This window comes from Rhodamnia argentea, chromosome 1 (genome assembly GCF_020921035.1).
Source record: "Rhodamnia argentea isolate NSW1041297 chromosome 1, ASM2092103v1, whole genome shotgun sequence".
Taxonomy (NCBI): domain Eukaryota; kingdom Viridiplantae; phylum Streptophyta; class Magnoliopsida; order Myrtales; family Myrtaceae; genus Rhodamnia; species Rhodamnia argentea.
In genome coordinates this window covers 2,733,129-2,756,299 of record NC_063150.1, presented here as the reverse complement: position 1 = coordinate 2,756,299, position 23,171 = coordinate 2,733,129, and the positions used below count along the sequence as shown (strand labels likewise).

The 23,171-nt window shown below is 39.2% G+C and overlaps 4 protein-coding genes across 4 annotated transcripts; 2 read left to right on the top strand and 2 right to left on the bottom strand.

Moving 5' to 3' along the window:
- Positions 1–605: 605 nt before the first annotated feature.
- On the bottom strand, positions 606–3,506 carry LOC115743387 (putative protein phosphatase 2C-like protein 44). Its single transcript, XM_030678141.2, has 5 exons — positions 3,282–3,506; positions 2,487–2,756; positions 1,763–2,033; positions 1,194–1,327; positions 606–999 (listed from the first exon to the last, which is right to left on the bottom strand). The coding sequence occupies exons 1-5, from the start codon at positions 3,312–3,314 to the stop codon at positions 856–858; spliced, it is 852 nt and encodes a 283-aa protein (XP_030534001.1). The 5' UTR covers positions 3,315–3,506; the 3' UTR covers positions 606–855.
- A 2,987-nt stretch (positions 3,507–6,493) lies between these two features.
- On the top strand, positions 6,494–9,280 carry LOC115743394 (putative pentatricopeptide repeat-containing protein At3g23330). Its single transcript, XM_030678153.2, has one exon. It carries the CDS (start codon positions 6,546–6,548, stop codon positions 8,787–8,789), a length of 2,244 nt encoding a protein of 747 aa, XP_030534013.1. The 5' UTR covers positions 6,494–6,545; the 3' UTR covers positions 8,790–9,280.
- Positions 9,281–10,876: 1,596 nt separating this feature from the next.
- Positions 10,877–13,265, bottom strand: LOC115743395 (60S ribosomal protein L14-1). The gene is made up of 5 exons (XM_030678154.2): positions 13,147–13,265; positions 12,937–13,038; positions 11,566–11,695; positions 11,361–11,473; positions 10,877–11,099 (listed from the first exon to the last, which is right to left on the bottom strand). The coding sequence occupies exons 1-5, from the start codon at positions 13,147–13,149 to the stop codon at positions 11,043–11,045; spliced, it is 405 nt and encodes a 134-aa protein (XP_030534014.1). The 5' UTR covers positions 13,150–13,265; the 3' UTR covers positions 10,877–11,042.
- Positions 13,266–19,996: 6,731 nt separating this feature from the next.
- On the top strand, positions 19,997–22,840 carry LOC115743415 (glycolipid transfer protein 1-like). The gene is made up of 7 exons (XM_030678178.2): positions 19,997–20,152; positions 20,636–20,767; positions 21,262–21,317; positions 21,436–21,566; positions 21,752–21,887; positions 22,002–22,133; positions 22,629–22,840. The coding sequence occupies exons 2-7, from the start codon at positions 20,650–20,652 to the stop codon at positions 22,662–22,664; spliced, it is 609 nt and encodes a 202-aa protein (XP_030534038.1). The 5' UTR covers positions 19,997–20,152; positions 20,636–20,649; the 3' UTR covers positions 22,665–22,840.
- Positions 22,841–23,171: the final 331 nt, after the last annotated feature.

Below are 23,171 nucleotides of genomic sequence, written 5' to 3'. Positions count from 1 at the left end.
TAAGTTGCTGGGGTCACGACCTCTGGGAATTGCCTCACTGTGGTTGCAGGCGATGCCTAATTGAGGTTCATTGACCCCAGGTCGGATCTGGCCTGGGTTGCTCGCCCCTGGTCTGATCCTTTTTTAAAAAGTTTCCCTTTCTCAATCTTCTAATGTTCGTCATTAATTGTATATTCTATTGGCTTTCCCACATGCATTTGCGCTGTGAACTCCTTCCATAGCATGTGAAGTAGATAAAGTAGCTATCGAACACTGGAATAAACATTCATGAAGATAAGCCCATGCACCTTGTGAGAGATAGGAGCATTAGAAGACCGAAACACAAAATATGGTAAACGAAGGCCATTGGCCATCTACTACTCAACTTCAGCATCAGATCGATCACATTACCGAATCCGTTCTGCATTATTTGGCACAACCTTAATTAGTTTGGACGTGTGATTGAATTCTCATGAACGGTTGAATCTCATTTAGGGGAAGTGGTGGCATCCATTGTTAGAAGCCGATATCAGTCGAAAGAACCAGATGTATATCAGAAAGCTTATCTGGGCATGAAAATGGTTTACACAATATGCTGATGAATTCTCACGTCCGTGCTTCTCGTTTTTGAGCCTTTTGATTGCTTAATCTAAATGAAACGATGCCTCATTACTCATATCAAAACCATTTTGTACCGTAGCTGCGTTGAGCCGAGCATTATCACCTTTTTGCCTTCCATCTGTATCTACAAGATGGTAGAGTTCGAAGCAATAATCGGCCCGGAAAAATTAACTCTGAAACAAGATTGCTTCTCACATCGTCAGAGAAGTTTCATCACAAACTCAAAATCATCTTCAACTAGGACTTTGACAAATTCTACACGTCTTCGAAGCGAACCACCAAGCAAGAAATGCTGCCTCTGCTCATCCTGGCCAGGGCCTCCTTTGCCAGGCACTCAGATGCTTCTTGTGGGCTTTCCATGTGCCTGACCAGATTCACAGCTTCTTGATTATTCATCACCTAAGATAAAACAAGAGACATATGAGCAAGCCTGCGAGAACAGGGGAAATAAACTGAGTATGATTAACAGAACTGTGAATGATAACTTTTGGTAGAGCAAATGGGAATGCAGAGTAGACACTTATCCCATGAATTGTTGCTGATAAAGAACATGAAAATGTTCAGGGAATTGACATTTCGGTCGAGCAACTTACCTCCCATATGCCGGAGCTTGCCAGTATGACGAATTCGGTGTTCGTGTCAATCCTCTCAACGCCGATCCTGAGCTTGGAGCTTTTAGACTGATTCGAGGCATCTTCCCTGCTAGAATTCCATGCCAACATCCGACCTACAGAGTACAGAGGCCCCCATCATGTTGCCCGGTCATGGACCAAGGAAAATTATCGAACATTAGAACGCGAGTTAAAACACACAGCATCTCTCCGTGCTTTCTTCGAACCACACAAAACCATGTTCATGACGTAATCTCACCCTCCTCCAAAAGACTGTTCTTTTGGTACAGACAAGATTCAATCTGATTGTGTGTAATACTGAATATGCCTCAGAAACTGGTTAACACTTAGCAAACAAGGAAACAGCCGTAGATACACGAACTGAGAAGCCGCCGCTGAATTTCACCAAAATGCAATCTCTCGTCTCTCTCTTATTAGCACTTAGGTGAGAACTCATTGCCTCGAACAATTATACTGCATCCAGGCGATCGCGTTTTGATGAACAGTGAGGCTTAGACTCGCCTGATGAATGATAAATTACTTCCGTTTACCTGGGATGAATCTTTGAATCCAATGCCTTTTGGGCGACTGCTGGTGCTTGCTTGTGGTCTGCTTGGCCACGCCATTCCTGCAAACAACTGCTCTATACTCACCCATGTTACCTGTCACGAGCTTTTCTCCATTCACGACCATCACCGACGCCGAACCCGCTTTCATCAGCGCCTCCCCATCCATCTTCTTCTTCTCGCTTACCCTTATCTTAGCCCGAGCACTGAGGTACGCTTTTCTCGTCATCTCTTCAGTCTTCCTCACTATCTGTGACTGCCACGATAGAAATAAAACAAGCTTTAGCATTGCAACGGCAACCGAGTCTTTTCATACTTAGCAGGGATAACTACATAACGATAATGTTAATCAGAATCATTGAATTACTAGGTTGTGAAATTGACCAACCATTGAATTACTAGGTTGTGAAATTGACCAAAAAAAGAGGAATTACTAGATTGGGAGACTTGAGAAATGTTTAAAAAGGTGAAAAAGGTAAACAATGTAAGTTATCCATAAGTTAGATTTCCATTTAGTGCAAAACCAACCTTGAGAATCAGAATCTGTAAGACATATCACAAAAGTTCAAGGCTATTCGAATCGAAAATCCGACGTATAAGTGAATAGATTTTGCAAACACACCTTCAGGTTGACCTCCAAAGCTAGATTTTAAGGGCAGTTAATTAAAAACTAGTTCTCTATAGTCACATAGCTGCTCTGTAGGAGTACCTCATTTGGCTTCTTGTCAAACAAATGTGACTGCAAGTACTTGGCGACCCTGTCTCCTATTTGCGCATCAAAAACCCCAAAAAGCCACAGCTCGAGCCCTTGAATTTGCTCCCTTTGGATGACGACTGAGTCCGAGTCCGAACCGTCCTTTTTTTCGTGAACGAAATGGCCATGTGATAGCTGCATCATCCATGCAGGCTTCCTTCCCACCTGAAATTTCCTTTTCTTGCTTCTGAAGTTTCCAGTCAGAAAGCGCCGAATTCGACACACCTGATTCATCAAAAAAAATTTTTGACAAATCATCTGATCACACATTTACGATGAGCGGAGAATCCTATCAAACTGATAATGTAAATTGGCTGTTTGATGGATGTATCTCTTTCCTGCATTGGTTATCCAAGCTATTTTCAGCATTTTACTAGCTTCCTTGCTCGTTTCTTTCTTCATCGCAGTGTAATATACTCAATTCAGCTCTGTGGGGGCAATAGTCCAATTCATTTTACTAAGCAGAGTCGTGCACAAAATCGTTGCTCACTTTTGGGAAGTTGGATATTTGGATTGCTAAAAAGAACATCTTTTTATGATATGAAACTTGATTTAACGTTAATCTTCAGACAATTTGCGCAGAACAAATCCACCAAGTCTCCTTTTTTTGGGTCTTTTTCTTCCCAAATTTGCACAGTGTGGAAGATCTTTCAGATAAAAAGGCTAAAGGCATCATAAATACATATTCTTAAACCAAAAACAAATAATTGCAGTCACCAGAGAGAGAGAGAGAGAGAGAGATGGGCTTACCTTGAGCTTCAGGTGAAAATCAATAATCCTCATGATCCCTTTTTTCTGGAGACTCTACTGATACACAAACAAAGCTTGAAACTTGCAGAGAGGAAAGGGTGGGAGGTTTTGAAGAAGATGGGAATGTCGAAATTGGGTTTTGGAAAAAGCAGGAAGGAGATATCAGTTTGGTCTGAAGCCAATAGAGGGTTTAGGGATGCATATATTTTTGGGTTTTCATGATCTTATTTGGCAGTTACATTGTAAGCTTTGACTGTATCTAGTCAAGACAATTCAAATTCAACTGTCAATTTTTTTTTTTTAACCCATCCTTCTGGTTTGAGCAAGTTCTTAATGGGGTCTGCTGAGGACCCTGCCTATCCATACAAAGTAATAATGGTAAAGAAAGCTGGTTTGAAAATTTGACAAGATCTGATATTTTTTTCAGCATTTTAAACATAGATGGTTATTGAACTAGAGATATCTTATATTCTAACTTCTTGTGAGAGATTTGTGGAATTATTTGGTAGCTTTTGAATAGGGATACTTAGAATTTTGAGAGGGTTTGGGGATACTCTGTCTAATTTTTACCCTGTTAAGACTTTGTCTATTGGTAATCCCTACTAATATCTATGCTAATGCATAAACGAATGAGGAATTTTTACCTTTTAGGGATTCATAACAGCTTCATTTGAGCAAAAATATTTGCAAAAATCTCTAACTTTTAAGGTTCATACCTCTCATTTTCCCATTCATCTTTGGAAAAATTTCTGCATTTCTCCACCTCTTGTAAACTATAAAAGTCTCAGATCAATCATGGAACAACCACCAAAGACAGAGCAGAGTTTTCAATAGTTTCTGGTGGAGGATTGATTGTCATTAATTAAAACCGAAAATTTTTACCGGTTGTAATTTCTTTGTCTACTTTTTCAAGGGTCTTTAATTTCCTAGCAAATTAAAACAAGAAGGGTTGGTCAACCGTGCACTTCAATGACTCAAATCCTGGTTTTGCAAGGTGAACCAGGACTTTTAAAAACTTATTTGACCTTTTCATTAATGCCCTCCTTCGACCCAAAAAAAAAAAAAATTAAAAAAATTAAAAAATAATGCCCTCCATGCCTCCCTCCACATTACTGACATTATGTTCTTTTCCCTGTTTTTGCACCTATTCTCAAATCCCCATCCCATTAGTTAAAAATTGACCACCCGACGAAACTTTACCCAATCAATCCTAAATCTATTATACGATACTAAACCTCCAAAAATCTACTCCTTACTCAAGTTAGCAGTGAAGACCAAGCAACATTCCATTGATTCATTCTTATTTTCGTTTTATTTAGATTTTTTGAATTCTTTATTCGATTATAAATTCCTACATAAATGAAATGCGAAATTCTTGAGTAGTCTACTTCCCTTTGAACGATAATGCCTTTAAGGGTTGTAATTCATAAGGGATTTACTTGTCTATGTATCCTTCAATTCGATCTTTTAGGTCTTGACATCACCTCGATGGTTATGCTACGGTGTCCTTAAAGCCTATATGCGATGGACAGTCATGAATTTTTTTTAATCTGTCAATTCGGCCCTAAACATTTGCTCGAAATTCTAATGTAGCCCTTCCAGTTAATTTTCGTCGAAAATCGCTAATGGGCAGTCCAATCATCGCCAATCGTTCTACATGGCAATCGTCAGCAATTTTTCAGAAAAAAATTGGTCGGAAGGACTACATTGGAATTTCATGCAAAGTTTTAGGTTTCAATTGGAAAAATTAAAAAAATTTAGGATTAAAGTGACATCATAACTATATGTTTAGGACAGAATGAAAAATTTCCCTGATCATATGACCACAAAGAAGAATGAATCAAATCCACTGAAATCTCTCTTCCTATTTTCCACTAGGATGTTGAATAAGCAAATAAATGGCTTAAGAAAAGGCAATTTTTATTTATTTATGAATAGACACAATTTATCAATATTTTTTCCACAAATTTCAAATTGACGTGAATTGATACGAAGTTAACTATGTGAGCATTTTTAGCATGATTGATGGAAATTATAGTGTTATTTGATGACACGACTTGACGAAAGTATAGGAACTCGATTCGGAGATTCCACCGTTGGCGGACTAAACTCGGATATTCCAACTACTTGATTAAATTGTCTTTTGGTAGTAAATTTTATCAATGTTCATCAGCATAGATTTTTGTTTTTATTAACCAATTTGATAAGAATTTCTTTTACATTCTTTCCATGGGACAATTACTTTCCTAATCCATATCTTTCTTTATAGACAGTATTCTTCGGAGAAGATTTCTCTTAATACGCTTGGCATAAAATTTTTGTAGTTCAATATGTTACAGACGGGAACAATTATAAGATCCTTGTACATTCTTTAGAATATAATTTCTCTTTGGGATAAAATGAGTTTATGTGAGAATTTGCAAAACTCATAGATGTTTTTCGACGATATTAGTTTTTTTTTTTTTTTTGTATTAGAGAACCTTGTTTGAACAATTACGAAACTTTGACAATCAAAGTTTAGTTGTCGTGGTGCATATTTTGTTCATTTTTCTTTGAGCAAAAAGAGCAAAAGTGTTCAGCTTCACTTAGGAAAATATTAAATTGGTTAACATGGAAGACAAAGAAGGAAAAAATAGATCGATTCTAATTATTGGTAATTATATCTCTGCTTATCGCATGTTGAGATTTCAAAAATCAAATTTGGGCGCATTTATGACACGTGGCTCGTCCCTTGGTTTGCCACGTGGCGACCAATATAGTTAATAGGGATAGTTCAATGTGTAATATGATCCCTGAATTTTTAATTATTCAATTTGATCCATAAACTTTAGCTCAATGTGCAATGTGATTCATAAACTTTCAATTTATTCAGTGTGGTCTCCGAACTTTTGGTACATATTCAATTTAATTTATAAACTATATGAAAATATTCATTGTCATCCTTCGATTACTTTTCTTTTCTTTTCTTTTTTTGTCAAAATCCTTCCATTATTTCAAGTTGAAGGATTATATTGAATTTTTTTTATAATTTGTGGACTAAATTGAATATGTACCAAAAGTCTCAGAGATGATATTGAAAAATTAAAATTTTAAGAATCACGAATTATATTAGATTAATGTTGAGAGATTATATTAAATAATTTAAAAATTTTGAGACCAAATTACACGGGACCCAAGTTCAGACATCATTTGTGCTATTTTCCTACGTTAATGCCACATGTTAAAGCAAAGGTAAGAGTTTTTACACTTGAAGAAAGCGAGACGATGGCTTCGCTTCCGAGCATGGTGCTCAAGGCCGTGCTCAACAATCCCCACACCATCACCACGAAGCCACGCGCGAAGCAACTCCATGCCCAGATCGTCAAGCACAAGGGACTCTCCTCCACGTCCTTGTCCTTCATCCTCTCCATCTATGCCGACCTGAACCTCCTCCGCGAGTCCCTCCTCGTCTTCAACGCCCTCCCCTCCCCGCCCTTCGTCGCCTGGAAGTCCATCATCCGGTGCTACACCTCCCACGGCCTCTTCGCCGAGTCTCTGGCCTCCTTCTCCAGGATGCGCGCTTTCGGGAAGTACCCAGATCACAATGTGTTCCCTTCGGTGCTCAAGTCGTGCGCCTTCTTGATGGACTCCAGGTTGGGCGAGGCGGTTCACGGGTGCGTCGTACGGCTCGGCGTCGACTGTGATTTGTACACGGGCAATGCGCTCATGAATATGTATGCGAAGTTCCGGAGTTTGGGTGGGAATGGTGGGATTAGAGGTTTTGCGGATGAAGTGCTCGACGAGATGTCGCAACGGGTGAACCGTGGCAATGTTATGAGACAGATGGATGATCACGAGAGTTGTTTAGATTCTGGACCCGAGATGTATCAGTTGAACTCATCGGGACAAAATGAAATCGGTTCGTTGGAAATCAGGAGGGAAGCATGTTGTCAGAGGGATAGTGTGAGAAAAGTGTTTGATATGATGCCTAAGAGGGATGTTGTTTCCTGGAATACCGTCATTGCTGGGAATGTGCAGAGCGGAATGTATGGAGAAGCCCTAGCGATGGTTAGGGCAATGGGAAATGCTAATTTGAGACCCGACTCCTTTACTTTGTCCAATGTTCTTCCAATATTCGCGGAACATGTAGACGTTCATAAAGGGAAGGAGATTCATGGATATGCTGTGAGGCATGGGTTCGATACAAACTTGTTCATCGGTAGTAGCTTGCTAGACATGTATGCAAAGTGTGCTCGAGTCGCAGATTCGTATCGTGTGTTCCACATGTTGCCTCAGCGTGATGGCATTTCTTGGAATTCCATTGTTGCAGCCTGCTCACAGAACGGCATGTTTGATGAAGGCCTCAAATTCTTCCGCTTAATGCTGAAGGACGATGTGAAGCCAGGTCCTATATCCTTTTCGAGCATCATTCCTGCGTGCTCTCACTTGACCTCATTACATCTGGGAAAGCAGCTCCATGGATATATCATGAGAGCCCGATTTGATGATAATGTGTACATAGCTAGCTCTCTCGTAGACATGTATGCCAAATGTGGGAAAATTGAGAAGGCTAAGTGCATTTTCAGTAATATGGAGCTCCACGACATAGTTTCGTGGACTGCCATTGTAATGGGATGTGCTTTACATGGGCACGCACTTGATGCCATCTCATTGTTTGAGAAGATGCAAATGGAGGGAGTAAAACCTACTTATGTGTCATTTATTGCTGTATTGACAGCTTGTAGTCATGCAGGTCTTGTGGACGAAGCATGGAAGTACTTTAATAGTATGACTCAAGAATTTAAAATTAATCCAGGGTTAGAACATTATGCTGCCATCGCTGACCTTCTTGGTCGAGCAGGTCGGTTGGAAGAGGCTTATGATTTTATATGCAGTATGCCTTCAGAACAACCAAGCAGCTTATGGTCCCCTTTGATGACTGCTTGTAGAGTCCACAAGAATGTTGAGTTAGCTGAAAAGGTTGCTGAGAGAATCCTTCGAGTTGATCCTGAGAGTATTGGAGCTTATGTTCAAATGTCAAATATATATTCCGCTGCCCAGAGATGGAAAGAGGCCGCGAAGTGGAAAGTTTCTATGAAGCAAAGGGGATTCAAAAAGAAACCAGCTTGCAGCTGGATCGAAGTGAGAAACAGAGTCCATGCCTTTTTGTCAGGAGACACATCTCATCCCTACTACAGCAAAATAAATGAAGCTCTTGAAGTTCTTTTAGAGCAGATGGAAAAAGATGGGTATAAGCCTAATACAAGTGAAGTGCTACATGACGTTGAGGAGGAGCAGAAAAAACAACTGTTACAGCACCACAGTGAAAGGCTGGCCATTGCTTTTGGCATCATAAGCACTCCTCCCGGGACAGAAATCAGAATCATAAAGAATATAAGAGTGTGTACTGACTGCCACGAAGCCATCAAGTTTATATCAAAGATAGTTGGGAGAGAAATAATTGTGAGGGATAACAGCCGCTTTCACCATTTCAAGGATGGAAAGTGCTCTTGTGGTGATTATTGGTGACATGGTGATACAAGATCAAATCTAGTGAGCCGTGTTATCATAGACATATTCAACAACGACTGGAGTAGACTGGGCAAGCAAGATGGTGAAATGTGGTTTTGCAGTGAGATTAGATGCCAGTGGATGACGAGTTTTAAAATCCAGTCAGAAGCTGCATCAAGCAATTAAATGATGTCCGGAAATTGCGAAATGTCTAGTCGACCTTCTGATTCTGCATAGGCAGACCAAAAAGGGTTGCTAGAAGGAGCAGTTCCATCCCTACTCAGTCTGCTCTTAGATTACAACCAGATTTACTGTCAGTGACTCGGTCGGAATAGGCTAACTCGTTCAGTTTCATTGTTGCCTGAAGACATATAAGAGAACACCAGTGTGACGCCAGAGTCAAAAGGTATCTGGGAAGCCTAGAATGGCCAGGTGCCACCATATTTCTTCAGGGAAGCCTTGAAACACACAATCAACAGGACGAAATGCTCTCGAGTGAACTGAGAGGATAAAAAATATATCTGCGAATTTCAAGGGGCCGCTACTCTTCCATAATTCATAATTGGAACATCAACAAACTGAGAACTATGAAAGCAAATCAGCCCCAAAAGAAGCATTACAGACAATGAATAAGTACTAATCAGTGACCTCTACCAGTGCTGAACTAAACAGTGGCGGCGGTTGGCTTTCCTATTAGAGTGACAGGGATGACATCCTCATTATTGGAAAGATCGTTGTTATGGTGGAATCTAAGGAGCCTGCCACTTCCCTGATGCAAGCTTCACGAGGAAGTGTTCAGGCGCTTAAAGAAGATAGTGATAGTGATAGTGTTAAAAACAGGAGAGATGCCAGTCAAGGCAAAACGGTTGCTGTACATAAACCAATTGAGCTAGCTGGCAGCAATGGGCCTAGTCAGATCAGAAGAAGCATATGTGCAGGATCAAATGGGTAACAGCGAGGCAAATCGTTTGGTGGAAAAAAATTGGAATTTCTATAACTTGGCTGTAGATGTGATGGCACTCTTATCAAAGTGAGGAAAGTGAAGGTGATGGATCACTCTCTCTTCTCCCAGCCAATGCGCTAGTCTTAAAATCCGTTGTTTCAAGAAATTTATTAGAACATCTTTTAGCCAGTGTTCAGTTTCAACAGAACACCTTCTTTGTCCTGCTTGGAATGTCTAATCTGCATGAAAAAATAAATTTGTTGTTTGAAAACTCTCCTGAGTCTTAGTTTTTCCATTAAATTCTGCACAACTGGGATGTCTAATGCTTAAGGAATCTAATCGAATCCCTTCTCGCATGTCAGCTCGGGTGGCATTGCTAGAGCTTTCTAGCCTTGATGCTGCCAACGTCCATATAGCAGAAACCATATTGATCCATGTAGCAGAAACCTGGAATATAGGGAGGCTCTCCCAACGTCCCTGGATTTGAAGATTGCCAGTCTCGAAAATATTGAAGCCCCTGTTTATGATAGAGAGAACCCCAGAAAGAGATGTTTGCGACAGTGGGTAAACAATCGAAGGAATCACCAAAGGGTTCACATGGCTATGTTGAAGCCCCGTTGAATAAAGGAGTTGCTCAACTGCTAGTGGTGACAAGGAAGCTTATAATGGCCGATTCGCGTCAATCAACAAATGGTTTTTAGGTACGGTATTCAATCTAGCTATTGTATATTTGTGTACTTGCATTGAAGTTGATTAATAAGCAATTTGAACGAGGATCAAATTGTCGGTCTTTATAGCTGAGAAGGTTTTATAAGAACATTATTATGCCTCACGAAGTACAATTGTTTCAAAAACTGGAGAGGGACAACTACTTCGAGTCAGGGTCTTGAGAAATTGCAATCCTAAGAGCCATTTTGTTACGACTTGAAGAGCACCCAGTCCGGTTCACTTTCCAATCAGAGCACCTTGCAAGCAGGGGTCTTTGTATCCAAAAGGGACTCCTGCAATTTACCCCAAGGCGGGGAGCTATTACCAGAGTAGATAGCTCTAAAAAAGGGCCAGGAGTCACTTTGGAAATAGACTTCGTTTCCACGCCACCTGCTATGTGCGGTGGATGGCATTTGCTCCAGAGTGAAGCGGTGAATTTATGCCCAAACAAGCCTCTAAAAATAAGATTTTCACATGACTACTGGAATCCATTTCGGAAGACAAACGAATTTTGAGTTTCAATTCCCCTTAAAATTGCTCTGAGACCAAGGAAATGATGCAAAAAGCAAAACTGTGGAGTCTTAAAAAAATTGCGGCACAAAAATTAGGAAAGCCGTCGCTTAGGAAGCACTTTCTTTCTTCAGCTTTGCAAGTTCTTGCCTGATCAGTCCACCTCTCTGCAGGAAAAAGATCAATGAGCATATCAGTAGTACGACAACTATTTCACGTGCCTGATAGGGAACTTCAACAACAATATGCCACGCCATTGACAACTCATAATACTAATGATAGATTGAAAGAGTGACAACCCAACAGATGTCTACCTTAATGTACAATGACAAAAAATAATTTCTTAAAATGATTCGTTTTCGGCTTATATATCGACCATGTATTCTGATAGGAAGAAGATAAAGCCAATATAAGGGGTCCTAACAAACCTTAATCTTGGCCAGCATGAGCTTGAATCTGTCAAAGTCATTCAGGGATGCTCTCCTCTTCTGAACAATGAGCTTCCTGCCCCAGGAGCTCTTCTCCCATTTACCTTGCACATCTGGCATCATAAACAGAAGATATCACACAAAGTCCTAAAAACAATAACCCAAAATCATAAGCATTCACATTCTGGGAACTTTGCGATCATACCTGCTTCCTGCATGGCTGCAATGAGTGTCTTCTTCTTCGGAACCCTCTTAATGTCAATCTTAATGTCAGTGAGAGAGAGCCTCTTGAAATTCATTTGCATTCTAACCATATCAGGGGCATCGACAAGAGCCTGGCAGCACATGCAAATAACAGTTTAAGATTACTAATATCCCATGAAAACTGGGGAAGCATTTTAATAATCTACATTTGCGGTGCCACAATGCCAAACAGAGCATGGTAGTGTCGCAGTTTGCATTTGTACCAGATGGGTAAAGAAACAAATTCACTATGGATCTTATGAAATTCTACGCTATCAAAGCAAAAAAAATAGCAGAGACATCTGATGAATACAGTTCAATGCATCACAAAAAATCTAAATCAGAGATAGATGGAACTGAAGAATTATACAAAACGAATCAAATCTGGAAAGATTATAGATCAAGCAGCATTTCCCCCCAAATTAAACATGTGACCAATACCCTTGACTTATTTCAACCAGGAAAAACACTGGATGCCACGAAAGCCAAAGGAATGCATCTAAAATATCATGATCTTGGATTGCAGTCAAACATTCCACACACAGTATCGATATTATGGTTAAATGTCAAAAAGTCACCCTCATCTTGAAATAGTGAAAACAGATCATATTAGCAAGCCAATCGGAGTAGCTGAAAATAATACCTCGACCAGAAAGTAGAACCCTCCTAATGAAAATTTTTATGTGCATTTTCTTCACCTTTCCGGATCCAAATTTCTCGTGCATTTTAAGACACAATTGGTAGGTCAATGTGTTTCCATTGCACCCTATAACTAGTAAGAAGCTCGAACTGAAAAAAAAGGGGAAAAAAATACAAATGTTGTGTTCAGAACAGAAGCTTGAATGAACATGAAAAAAATGCCTGCAGCCCACAGCACATAATGTGCTAATCACGGGACGTTCACATATAAGGAACGTAAATTACAAAGCTCCATCTTGCTTCATACATGCCTCTGGGACTTTGAACACTAGAAAAAATGCATTTCACGGCGACAGGTACAATGGTCATTGATTAACCACAGCAAGTGTGTCACTCTGCTAGTAATGCAAACAAGCTTAAAAATCAGTTTATACTACAAAATCTCGCAAAACCCAAGAACAGGCATTTCTCCAGTAATCAATCTATCAGCGTAGCATCACGTTCACACAATTTCCACAAGAACGACACTTGAATTCCCACCCAAACGAGCAATTTTCAACCATCAACTGATCAGATCACGGCGGAACACCTCACGGAGCACAGAAAATGCCCGGGGGCCCGGGGGGGGGGGGGGGGGGAGGAGGGACTGGGTGTGGTTTAAAGCTTGCGATGAGAAAGAAGGGCGCACGCATACCCGGTTCTGGTCGACGACATCGACAATCACGACGAGCTTGCCGTACTCTTTGCCATAGTTGATGAGAGCGACCCGTCCGATCTCTACGTGCCTCTTGAAAGGCTGAAAGCATCACGACATTCCAATAAAAAAAAAAGCTCAATCAGCCCCAGCCAGAATTGCGAAAACCCAATCGAGAAGGAACGAAGAACCAGATTTCCGATGACCCACCATTTTCGCCTGCGTTGGATGCAAGAGACGGGAGAGCGCGAGGGGGGCAGAGGACGGTGGTGAGAGATCAGCCGAGGGTTTAGGGTTTCGGATTTTATAGGTGGGTTATGATTTTGATCTGGGCCGTCCGATCGAAGGGGCTTCTTATGATCTTATGGGCTAGGCTTACTGTTCTCCAGAGGATTTTTTGGTTCATATTTTTGGGCTGGGCCGTCTGATTTTTTTTTTTTTCTATATAAGTTAAGGTTGTTCTTTTTTCACTTTCACTTTGGCTAAAACACTCAAAATTAAAGCATTTTGACAATATTAACTCTTGTGAGTTCCACCTTTCTTTAAGCATCCATTTTGTTTGGTTATGGTGTCATTTTTTTTTTTGCTTTTCGTTTTTTCACGTGGGTCACATTTTCTTCCTTTTTTTTTTTTACTTCTTTCCGTTCCTCTTAATCTGTTATTTTTATGTCTCGAGTTTGAATTTCTACGGAGATGGAAATTCTAGAAATATGCAAGATTTGATGAGATTTAGCTTCATGGGCTTCTCTATGGCGTTCTTTTTTGGGCGAATAAAGGAAGGTCACATAAGCTTATGGGCCCATGGAGTAACAAATGAAAGAAGACAAAAGTTACTGTTTGCTTTTTTACCTCTTTTCTGTAGAAGCCGCACAAGCAGTGAAGATATCATCTTAAAGCCATGAAGAATATTTTGTGGGCCCAGTTAAAGATAATTTGTTGACTTCTTCAATAGAGCACACAAAATAAAGGCGTGGAGTTCTGTTTGTTTTGCTTCGAACGATGAATTAGAGCTGCCGTACGAGAACCTGCAGAGAAGTTCTCTTTCAGCGTGACGCTTCGAACGTCAGACGATTTCTTCGTGAGTTTATTACATTCACTTGTGAGTTGTTTTATTTATAAACAGTTAGGGTTTGGATATAATCTAGGTGCGAAAAATACGAGCGTATTGAGCGATTGTAACTGTTATTCTCCGATTATAGTGGATTGTTCTTGTTAGCTCTCTCCGTGGATGTAAGTACCAACATTCGGATCGAACCACATAATATCTAGTGACATCTATCGTTTCTCGTCATTTCTCTGTGCTTTTGCATTGAATTATTTGCAAGATCCCGATTAGTTTCCGCGTGTTATATTGCATCATAATCCGACCATAATTCAAGCCTTAGTAGTTCCGTGAAAAAAAAAAAAAAGAACACTCTCCTTTGCGATGGCCTCTCTCACTTGTCGTCTAGGCCGCATCGTATTCATTGATTTTGAATCCTTAACCCAAGTTTGATACCCAAGAACACAATTGACCTAAAGGCTATTGCATTGAACTTCTTAACGGCAACTAAAGCACAGAGATTTGAACACTTAACAAATAGTGGAGCCTCCTCGTTGCCTTGGTTGCGTATGGTAACACTTCAGAAAAAGTATTTTTGTTCTCAAAGTGTTCTCGAAACACTTTGGGAACAGAAACGCGTATGTTAAAAAAATGTTTCCAAAGTATTACGGGAACACTTTTGAGAAATAGAAACGCTTTTGGAGCAGAAATAAGAAAACATGGTGGAAAAACATAATGACCGCATTCAACAATAAAATGAGAGTCCAATATACCCAAGCATAATTGAGAAATAAGGCGAACAAGTTGAGAACACAGTATGGTAGTTTTAAGAAGCTTCTTTCACAATCTGGATTTGGTTGAGATAATGTCAATAAAAGAGTGACCGTCGCTAATCTAAGCATATGGGAACTTCACATCAAGGTATCATTTTGTCATTTTTAGACCATTGTACATGTAAGTTTTAACGGGTTTGATTATGTTACTGATCCACACTATTTATTGTGAAAATTGCAGGATAATAGTGATGGGTGAAGTTCAAGAAGGATGGGTTTCCTCTTTACCCCGAGTTGTGCATTGTATTTGGTGATACATATGCTACTGGGGATCATGCAATAGGAAGTGGCCAAAATTTGACACTGTTGGATGATGATGATAATTGTGAAGATGATGGTAATGATTTCTTAGAGGGTTCCGGTGATCACCACCTTAATGAGGAATGCTTCACACCTGGTAATCCTAGTACTCCAGTTCATGATAAGCACAATTTGGATAGGACTACGAATGCTAAGAGAAGAAGAAAAAGTAGCCAGCACAATTTAATCACGACCGCAAAGCCATTGAAGATATGATCAAGTCACTTCGAGCACCTCACAGCCACCCGTGAACCTCTATTCCGTAACTACCGTAGTTAATATCGTACTTGTCATACCTAAGTTGGACGATGGTCTTTATGCCGAAGGAGTAGACGAAGCATATACTAGTACCGAATAGAGGGAGGCTTTTATCATAAGCACCTTCGAAAGGAGAAATGCACTTCTCTAAAATGTTTAGTAGATGTTGGGAAATGTATTTGTGGATTATGTGGTGTTCGGTTTCATTTTATTTTGTGATTCATCTCGTCGGTTGTTATTTGGTTTTAAGGATATTCATGTTGAGACTCTTCTGTTTGTATTTGCTATAAGTATAATGGATTGCGTGAAATTTGTGTTTTTTTTCCAATTACCTACATTAATGTCATTGTATTCGTGTGATGGTATATGTACAATGGAAGATGAATCAAGTATTGTGTCTACTAGATAGTTAGCTCCAGTTGGAACATACTTGAATGAATTTCATATTAAATAATGTGTTCAAGGATCTACGCTCCGATGCTGGACAAGTAATTGCATGTGAAAGAACCATGTAGGGACGGTAAACAATCGGGAGCCGAATGGGTAAGCGAGATTATTCGTGGACACTCGAATAGAATATACGAGGCCTTTAAGTTGGAAAGACATGTTTTTTTGAATTTATGTGATTTAATGAGAGAAAATAATTAGTTGAAAGATAGTCGGTATATTAGGGTAGATGAACAAGTCGGTATCTTTTTATTAATAGTTGGTCAAAAGAGCTCTATGAGAACTTTATGCGAGAAATTCCAACATTCTCCGTAAAAGCTTAGCAAGTATTTTACTATAGTATTGAAAGCACTGATCAAACTTTCACATGAAGTCATTAAAGCACCTTCCTTTGTTGTTGTTCCGGAGGAGATTATGCTGGATCCTAACCACTCGCGCTACTTTAAGGTATGTTTTCCATATTAAGTTTATATTATCAAAAACTTGTAATTGATAATCTTATATAACACTATACTTTTGTAAAATCACGGGGCTGCGTAGGTGCTATTGATGGTACGCACATTAATGCTGTCGTGCCCGTGTTGAAGTAGGTCCCATATAGAAATAGGAAAGGAACCACCACCCAGAATGTGCTATGTACTTGTTCCTTTGATATGAAATTTACCTTAGTGTATGCTGGATGTGAATGATCGACCAATGATTGTTGGGTGCTTTCGACCGCACTCATGGATCCCAAACAAATTTTCCTTGAGCACCACTAGGTATTTTCTTTGTCTATCGCCAGTAGTTTGCTTATGATCATATTGTAGTTGCATATCATAACAAGTCTATATTGTACTTTGTTGTAGGCAAATACTACGTGATAGATTCTGGTTATGCAGCACTTCCAGTATTTTTAACGCCGTTTAAATGTGAACAGTATCATTTGAATTATTAAAGAGGTAGAGGGAGACAGGCTAGAACAACAAGAGAAAAGTTCAACTATAGGCACTCTTCACTTCAGAACGTAATTGATAAAGTATTTGGGGCATTGAAGAAATGGTTTTTTATATTGCAACACATGCATTCCTTTCCAATTCGCAAGTAAGCGCTCATTGTGATTGTGTGTTGTGCTCTTCACAATTATATTCGCGACCAAGATAGGATGGACAGAAACTTTGCTGATTATAGTGATCCCGACTACGCATATGGGTTTACAGAAGAAAAGGTTGCTGATGATGTATTAGATGCGCAGGCAAGTGAGATGAACATGCTTAGGAAAATTATTGTAAATAAAATGGCAAGGGACTACAATATGCCTACAATTCCATGACTTTGTATTTTTCAATTATGTAACCATATTTTTAACTACTTGGGAGCATTTATGTATAACTCATAATTATAATTTTTCCTATCTATAGAAAACATATTTGATGTTATCATTGCTCAATTCCAATTCATCTTCACTTTCATTTTTTTTTTTTATAGTTGATCTTGTCCATATTGTAATTTGATAAATCGTGCATAAATTACTTATACATATATTGGTCTAATTTGATTTAGTAAGTTAAAAAGATAAATACATCTTAATTTTAATATATATATAAATACAGTTCCCTTAATTAAATGAAAAAAATTAGGAACATAATTTTTTTGCGGTTAACAAACGCGTTTCTATTCTTTTTTTTTGTTCCGGGAACAGAATTTTTTTACTGTTACCAAATGCGTTTTTGTTCCCAGAAATCGTTACGAGGAACAGAAGCATAAAAAATGTTTATGTTCCAAAAGTTGTTCCGGGAACATAAACGTTACCGTACGTAGCCTTAAGGACTTGGACATGAGGATTGAGTTCGCAATCACCTCTTCATCCCTCTCAATCGTCTTTGATGGCGGCTCGGTGACCAATATCGGCACTAAAGAAATAGAAACCGTAAGGGCGAGGAGGGCCAAATCCTCTTTGGTCTAGAGGATTGTTGTTCTTGAAGGTGGCACTCTTGGTTTGCGTAAACAATTTAGTAAGAGTAGGGGTGAATTCCGGCCATGGATTTGGAGGTAGGTAGGTGATGTCAATCAACAATGACAGTGGCGATAAGGACCAGGAAGATTAAGATGGAGAAGCGGACATTGTTGATAAGCTTGTTGAAGATTTGGGTGAGCAATCAAGCTCTTGGATTTGAATCTTCAATGGGGGTTCTTTTTGTCTACATGGTCGATCAATCGAAGTGTTTGATGCAAAACGGGAAATGAATAACAAGGAGCGAAAGAGATGGAAAGAGGGTGAAGAATGAAGAACTATGAGATAGGGTTTTTTTTTTTTTTTTCACTTACGATAGTTTTGAATTGAAAAAGTGGATATAAAAGAGGACTAGTTGGGTAAGGAATATGTTTATATAAATCTTAGCTTCAACTACATCAATTGCTTGTGCTGGTGACAAACTTTTCTTTTGTGCTGGTGATGGACTTTTTTTTTTGGTCAAATTTGTAACGAACGTTGGGGTGTCAAAAGGTTGTCTGTTATTGGTATGAGAGGAGTGTTTTTAGAAAGAGAGAACATAAAAATAAATTACAAGAAGGAAAGTGGCATAAAAAAGAGAAAGAAGAAAAGAAAAGGAAGAATGCTTCTAAAATGTGGGACCCACAAAGGTTAAAATTGTCAAAATATTGTGCTAGAAAGTGTTTTAGTCAAAGTGGGAGTGGAAAAAGGGCCACTCATAAGTTATCTATTCTTTTTTCTCCCTAATTAAAGAAATTTAAGACTCTTTGATCACTCGATAAATCCCCACCACTAGGTGCCACGGTCGACAAATCTTACACATGTCGTGTAATTACTAGAGCACGATGGTTCGCATGTCGGCCATGAGCGAAGAAGTCACGCTTGCTACGAAGCAGCAATCAACCTCCTTAGGGTTTTGTTATTTCTTTTAGTGATTGATGACAAAAGAAGCAAGTGGAGAAATTCAACCTTTTTTTTTCTCATGAGAATGTGGATTGATGAGAAAGTAAGATCCGTTTGTTTCGTGAAAATTGAATAGTTCAAAAAAAAAAAAATCTAAAAATGATCGTTTATATCCCTTGAAATGATCTGTCAATGGAAAATGCTTTTCTCTTCGATAATAAGTTATGTTTGGCCATTTTCGTAGAAGATGAAAACATTATTTATTCACTCATCTTTATAAGTGATACAAATTATATTCAAGAAAATATGTTCTAAATTATTATTTTTTCCGCGAAATAATGATAGTAACGGAAATGAATTAGGTGGATTTAATTTGACAGGATATGATTGACTTTTATCATTTAATGCACGATTGATAAGAAAAACCCTCATTCTTTGGAGATACAACATGGCTCAAAAAAGGGTTATAACTTCCTTAACATATCTTTTTGCCCTAAAGTTAAGCAGCAATATCATTGAATTCCTAAACATCATGAACTCGAGAGCTCTAACCCTAATATAGAGATGAACTCGTGCATGCGATCGTTATGTTAAAAACTTGAAACGGATCGAGTGTGGTTTGCATTATGTGTTATAACTTGGATGGGAAACAATTGAACTGGTACATGGAGAAAAAAAACCCTAGTATGGTTCTGTTGCAGATTCAAGGCACTATGGAACCTTAAACCCATTCGAAGAGCATCGGAGATCAAAGGGTTCTAATCAACTCCGCGATCCCGAGTTAATGATCTGATGACGGCACCGGGAAAGGAACGAGAACGCGAGTCATGGGTCCAATACAAGAGAGCAAGGATTGAAGTTGCAGGAAACGTGCGAATAAAATGCCGAAAAAATGTTAAAAAGGCCGCAAACCGCCATGCAGCGAAGTAGCAAATCTCATTCAAATTCCACTCTGTGTGCCATCGTTCTCAGACTTCTTCTAACTGTTCATTTTCTGCTGGATCTTTTCAGGTGCCAACTACCATCAACTGTAATTAGTTAAATTGAATTCATGGCTTGCTTCTCGTCACATATTACGAGAGAGAGAGAGAGAGAGAGAGAATGTCGGTTACGTTGCTGGCAATGTCGTATGTTGAGTTAGAATGAAAGTTCCCTACAATGACGCCATGCAATGCAGTCCATATTTATAGCAAGTCTTACTAACGACAAGTCCGAGCAACCACAAAAATCCAACAAAGAGAAACAAAAAATAATAACCTTAGAAAACACAAAAGACGCAGCAAAAAGAATCTGAGTCCACACAAGGAACATCAACCCCATTTTCTTTCTTCCCCAACATAATTGGATTGTTCTCCCTTTCAGGACATTGCTGATCAATCAATTCATATCGATCAGTTGCTTTTGTCTCAGCAAGCCTTTCTACGTCGAGCTAATTCGTTATTGTTGAATCTGACGAACCAGGTACGAGCATTAGATTCGCATGCATGGTGTGTGATTATCTTGTAATGTTATATGCAGCATATTGGTCCAGCATTAGGTTTTTTTTTTGGCCCCCCAATGTACAAATAATAGAGAATTCACTTATGTGCCGGAAAAACTTTTCTGCTCAAGTAATTTCTTCGTTTTTGAAGCTGCGTGATTTAGATCAATAAATGTGACTATCTGCATCAATTTAAAAAGATCAAAAGAAGAACATGAGTTATCTGCATTGCATTTGATTTCCTGTAGTGTTGTAGGGACATTGTACGTGACTAATTCTAGACTTGCGTTTTCACTTGCTTGTTTCCATCTTTCGTGAGCGGCTCTGTATACGCTGTTGCCAATTGCCAAGTTACCGGGTAACCCGGATGCCTGTCACTGTTGAATAAACCCAAAAGAATATTATACTGGAGGCGTATATTTTTCAAATAATTAAGCTTCGTTTGTTTATTTGATGCTTCTCAGTTTTATGCATTGATATGGAGGGAACTGCATTTACCGGTCCTTTGGAAGAATTGAAGCATGTCAAGTCCGAAGAAGGAGAAATACTGACCAAACCCTTCATTGATGTTTGCAAAATGGTGTTACCTCTTATAGGTGTGTGTAGCTTTTTATTTATACATATACAAATGCATATACATATGTATATGTATATATATTGCCTCTTTAGCGAATGAATGTTGAATGAAGGGGTGATTAATGGCACTATTTGATTTCTTTCTAGCTTTTTTAGGTCCTTACCTTTCTTTCAATTGTATCCTGTTCTTGTTCTTGAAGTTTGAAGGACAAGCAGATAGCTCTGTAAATAATCAGCTTGAACAAAGATTTCCCATTAAAGATTATATAATTTTCTTGTCAAGAATCAAGAGCAATTTCATGAAACTACAGGCTTTTGAGGAATTTCAGTTCAGAAGAAGGTCGAATGGTTCTTCCAAGAATTAAAGAACTCCATGACCTTGTAATGCTTGTTCGCTTCCTCTAAGTATTAGCACTGGTCAACCACTCTCGGCGAAATTACCCTCTTATTTTAGCTCATAATGTCTTATCAAACCACATTTGTTCCTGTTCTAACCTTGTGCTTATAATGCTAGACAAGTTTGGTGGTGCTCTGGCAGCAGTGAAATCCGATGTTGGCGGAAATCTCTCGGTAAGACAACATGTCGGTTGTTCTGGGACGAATAACTTCCATGTCTTATAAGACAGCCCTCTCAAGCATACAAACTTTTGTTTTCCTGATTTATGAGACATGTCCTTTTTCCTTGTAGAGAATGGAGCGGAAATATTTGTCGAATCCTTCTGAATTCAACCTTTTGTACAGTATGGTCCGTGCAGAAGTTGCATCCAAAACAGCAAAATCATCCTCTAGTTGCACCAACGCGCTTCTTTGGTTGACGAGGTATGCGAAAGTCGCGCCAAAGAAAAAGTTGTCAGAATTACATGCCTTTGAGATCACACAGATTTTAATGGACCTCACGAATGAACACGACCTTAAATTTTTTCAGTTCTCCTGTACTTGATCACTGATCAATCAAATAGTGAAGCAATTTGTGCTGAAGTCCATGTGTGCCTGAATTCTTTCAGGGCCATGGATTTTTTGGTGGAACTGTTTCACAACCTGCTCGATCATCCGGACTGGTCGATGTCGCATGCCTGCAATGATGCCTATGGCAAGACTCTGAAGAAATGGCATAACTGGCTTGCTACTTCAAGCTTCTCTGTAATGCTTCTTGTACCGACAATTCCTCTGTTAATATAATCTTTAGATTTTAACATGACTTTATCGGTCAATCTTTTTGGAGAATCTAATGTTGTAATTGCTTGGGAGTGACAGGTTGCAATGAAGCTTGTTCCAGACAGGAAAAAGTTCCTGGAAGTGATTGGCGGTTCGGGTGATCTCGATGCTGACATGAGGTCGTTTTGTGAGAAGTATGGTCCTCTTCTTCAGGAAAATCACAAGTTCTTGGTGAGAACAACTTTTACAACATAATGCAGAAGCCATATTTAGTCAATGGTGATCTAATTTTGCTATTTTATATCGATATTCGACTTCTATTATTACAGTTGAAAATTTAATACAACGATACACGAGTGTCGATACTGTACTAAGGGAAAACAGGGGGTTCAAGATCCACAAGTTGTCTATTCTGACATCTCTTTCTCCTTGCTGGTTTTTGGTGCAAGAAGAATTGTTTCACTCCCCTCTCATTTCAGAAGACAAAAGGCTAACCGAACAATTATGAAGTCACAAGCCATGAGTTTGATGATTTGGTTATACTGCTCATTTATCATCTTCTAATAATCTGATGGATTGTTTAGCTAGCACAAAGACAGACATAATCTTTGGGCTTGAACTTCAGGATTTGAAGTATTATTAGGCTACTGGTGCTTAAGGAAACATAATTTATTTGGTCTCTTGATTAATTCCTTCATGTGCTCCTAATCCAATTCTTCGATGCAGGCGAGTGTCGGTCTAGATAATATGAAGGGCAATTGATTGGAGAGCTTCAAATGGTGACCCCGCTCAAACTCTTCTTCATCTTTTCTTGTTTGAATTAGACGAATGACTATCCAATATAATGTAAAGATATATTCCCTAGAGATTAAGCGTATCTTTCGTTCCTTGTTGACCCTTTTCGGGGTTTAAAGTTCATTCTCCTAGTATTTGGCCATTCGAAAACCTCTCAGTGTGTGCCGGTGGTGGCGCAGTTGCGCGTGTACGGGAGTCATTCACGCTCTCCAGTGAGCATTGGCATGTTAAAGCGGAAAAAGAACCACTTTACTTTGCATCAGATGTCAAATTTACAATACAGAATTCCCTTGCTTCACCGAGGACATCACAAATGCTGCGTATTATTCTGCATTTACGAAAGAACAATCGGAAAGAAAAGGAAGGAACCAGAAGGAACAAGAACTGCACGAGGTATTGGAACTATTGTTCCTTACCTGAAGAACCTACAGTTGGTGGGTTCAGGATATCACAAGTACTCTGAACTTGCCTCTG

Excerpts from the sequence above, each read along its gene's own strand:
- LOC115743387 (XM_030678141.2), bottom strand. The coding sequence starts at position 3,314 with ATGAGGATTATTGATTTTCACCTGAAGCTCAAG. Across the intron at positions 2,757-3,281 it reads ATTTTCACCTGAAGCTCAAG|GTGTGTCGAATTCGGCGCTT; the intron begins GTAAGCCCATCT and ends TTGATGAATCAG. Across the intron at positions 1,328-1,762 it reads GATTCAAAGATTCATCCCAG|GTCGGATGTTGGCATGGAAT; the intron begins GTAAACGGAAGT and ends TGTACTCTGTAG.
- LOC115743394 (XM_030678153.2), top strand. The coding sequence starts at position 6,546 with ATGGCTTCGCTTCCGAGCATGGTGCTCAAGGCCGTGCTCAACAATCCC.
- LOC115743395 (XM_030678154.2), bottom strand. Across the intron at positions 11,474-11,565 it reads TGCAGCCATGCAGGAAGCAG|ATGTGCAAGGTAAATGGGAG; the intron begins GTATGATCGCAA and ends TTATGATGCCAG. Across the intron at positions 11,100-11,360 it reads TCATGCTGGCCAAGATTAAG|AGAGGTGGACTGATCAGGCA; the intron begins GTTTGTTAGGAC and ends TTTTTCCTGCAG.
- LOC115743415 (XM_030678178.2), top strand. The coding sequence starts at position 20,650 with ATGGAGGGAACTGCATTTACCGGTCCTTTGGAAGAATTGAAGCATGTC. Across the intron at positions 21,318-21,435 it reads ATGTTGGCGGAAATCTCTCG|AGAATGGAGCGGAAATATTT; the intron begins GTAAGACAACAT and ends TTTTCCTTGTAG. Across the intron at positions 22,134-22,628 it reads AGGAAAATCACAAGTTCTTG|GCGAGTGTCGGTCTAGATAA; the intron begins GTGAGAACAACT and ends TCTTCGATGCAG.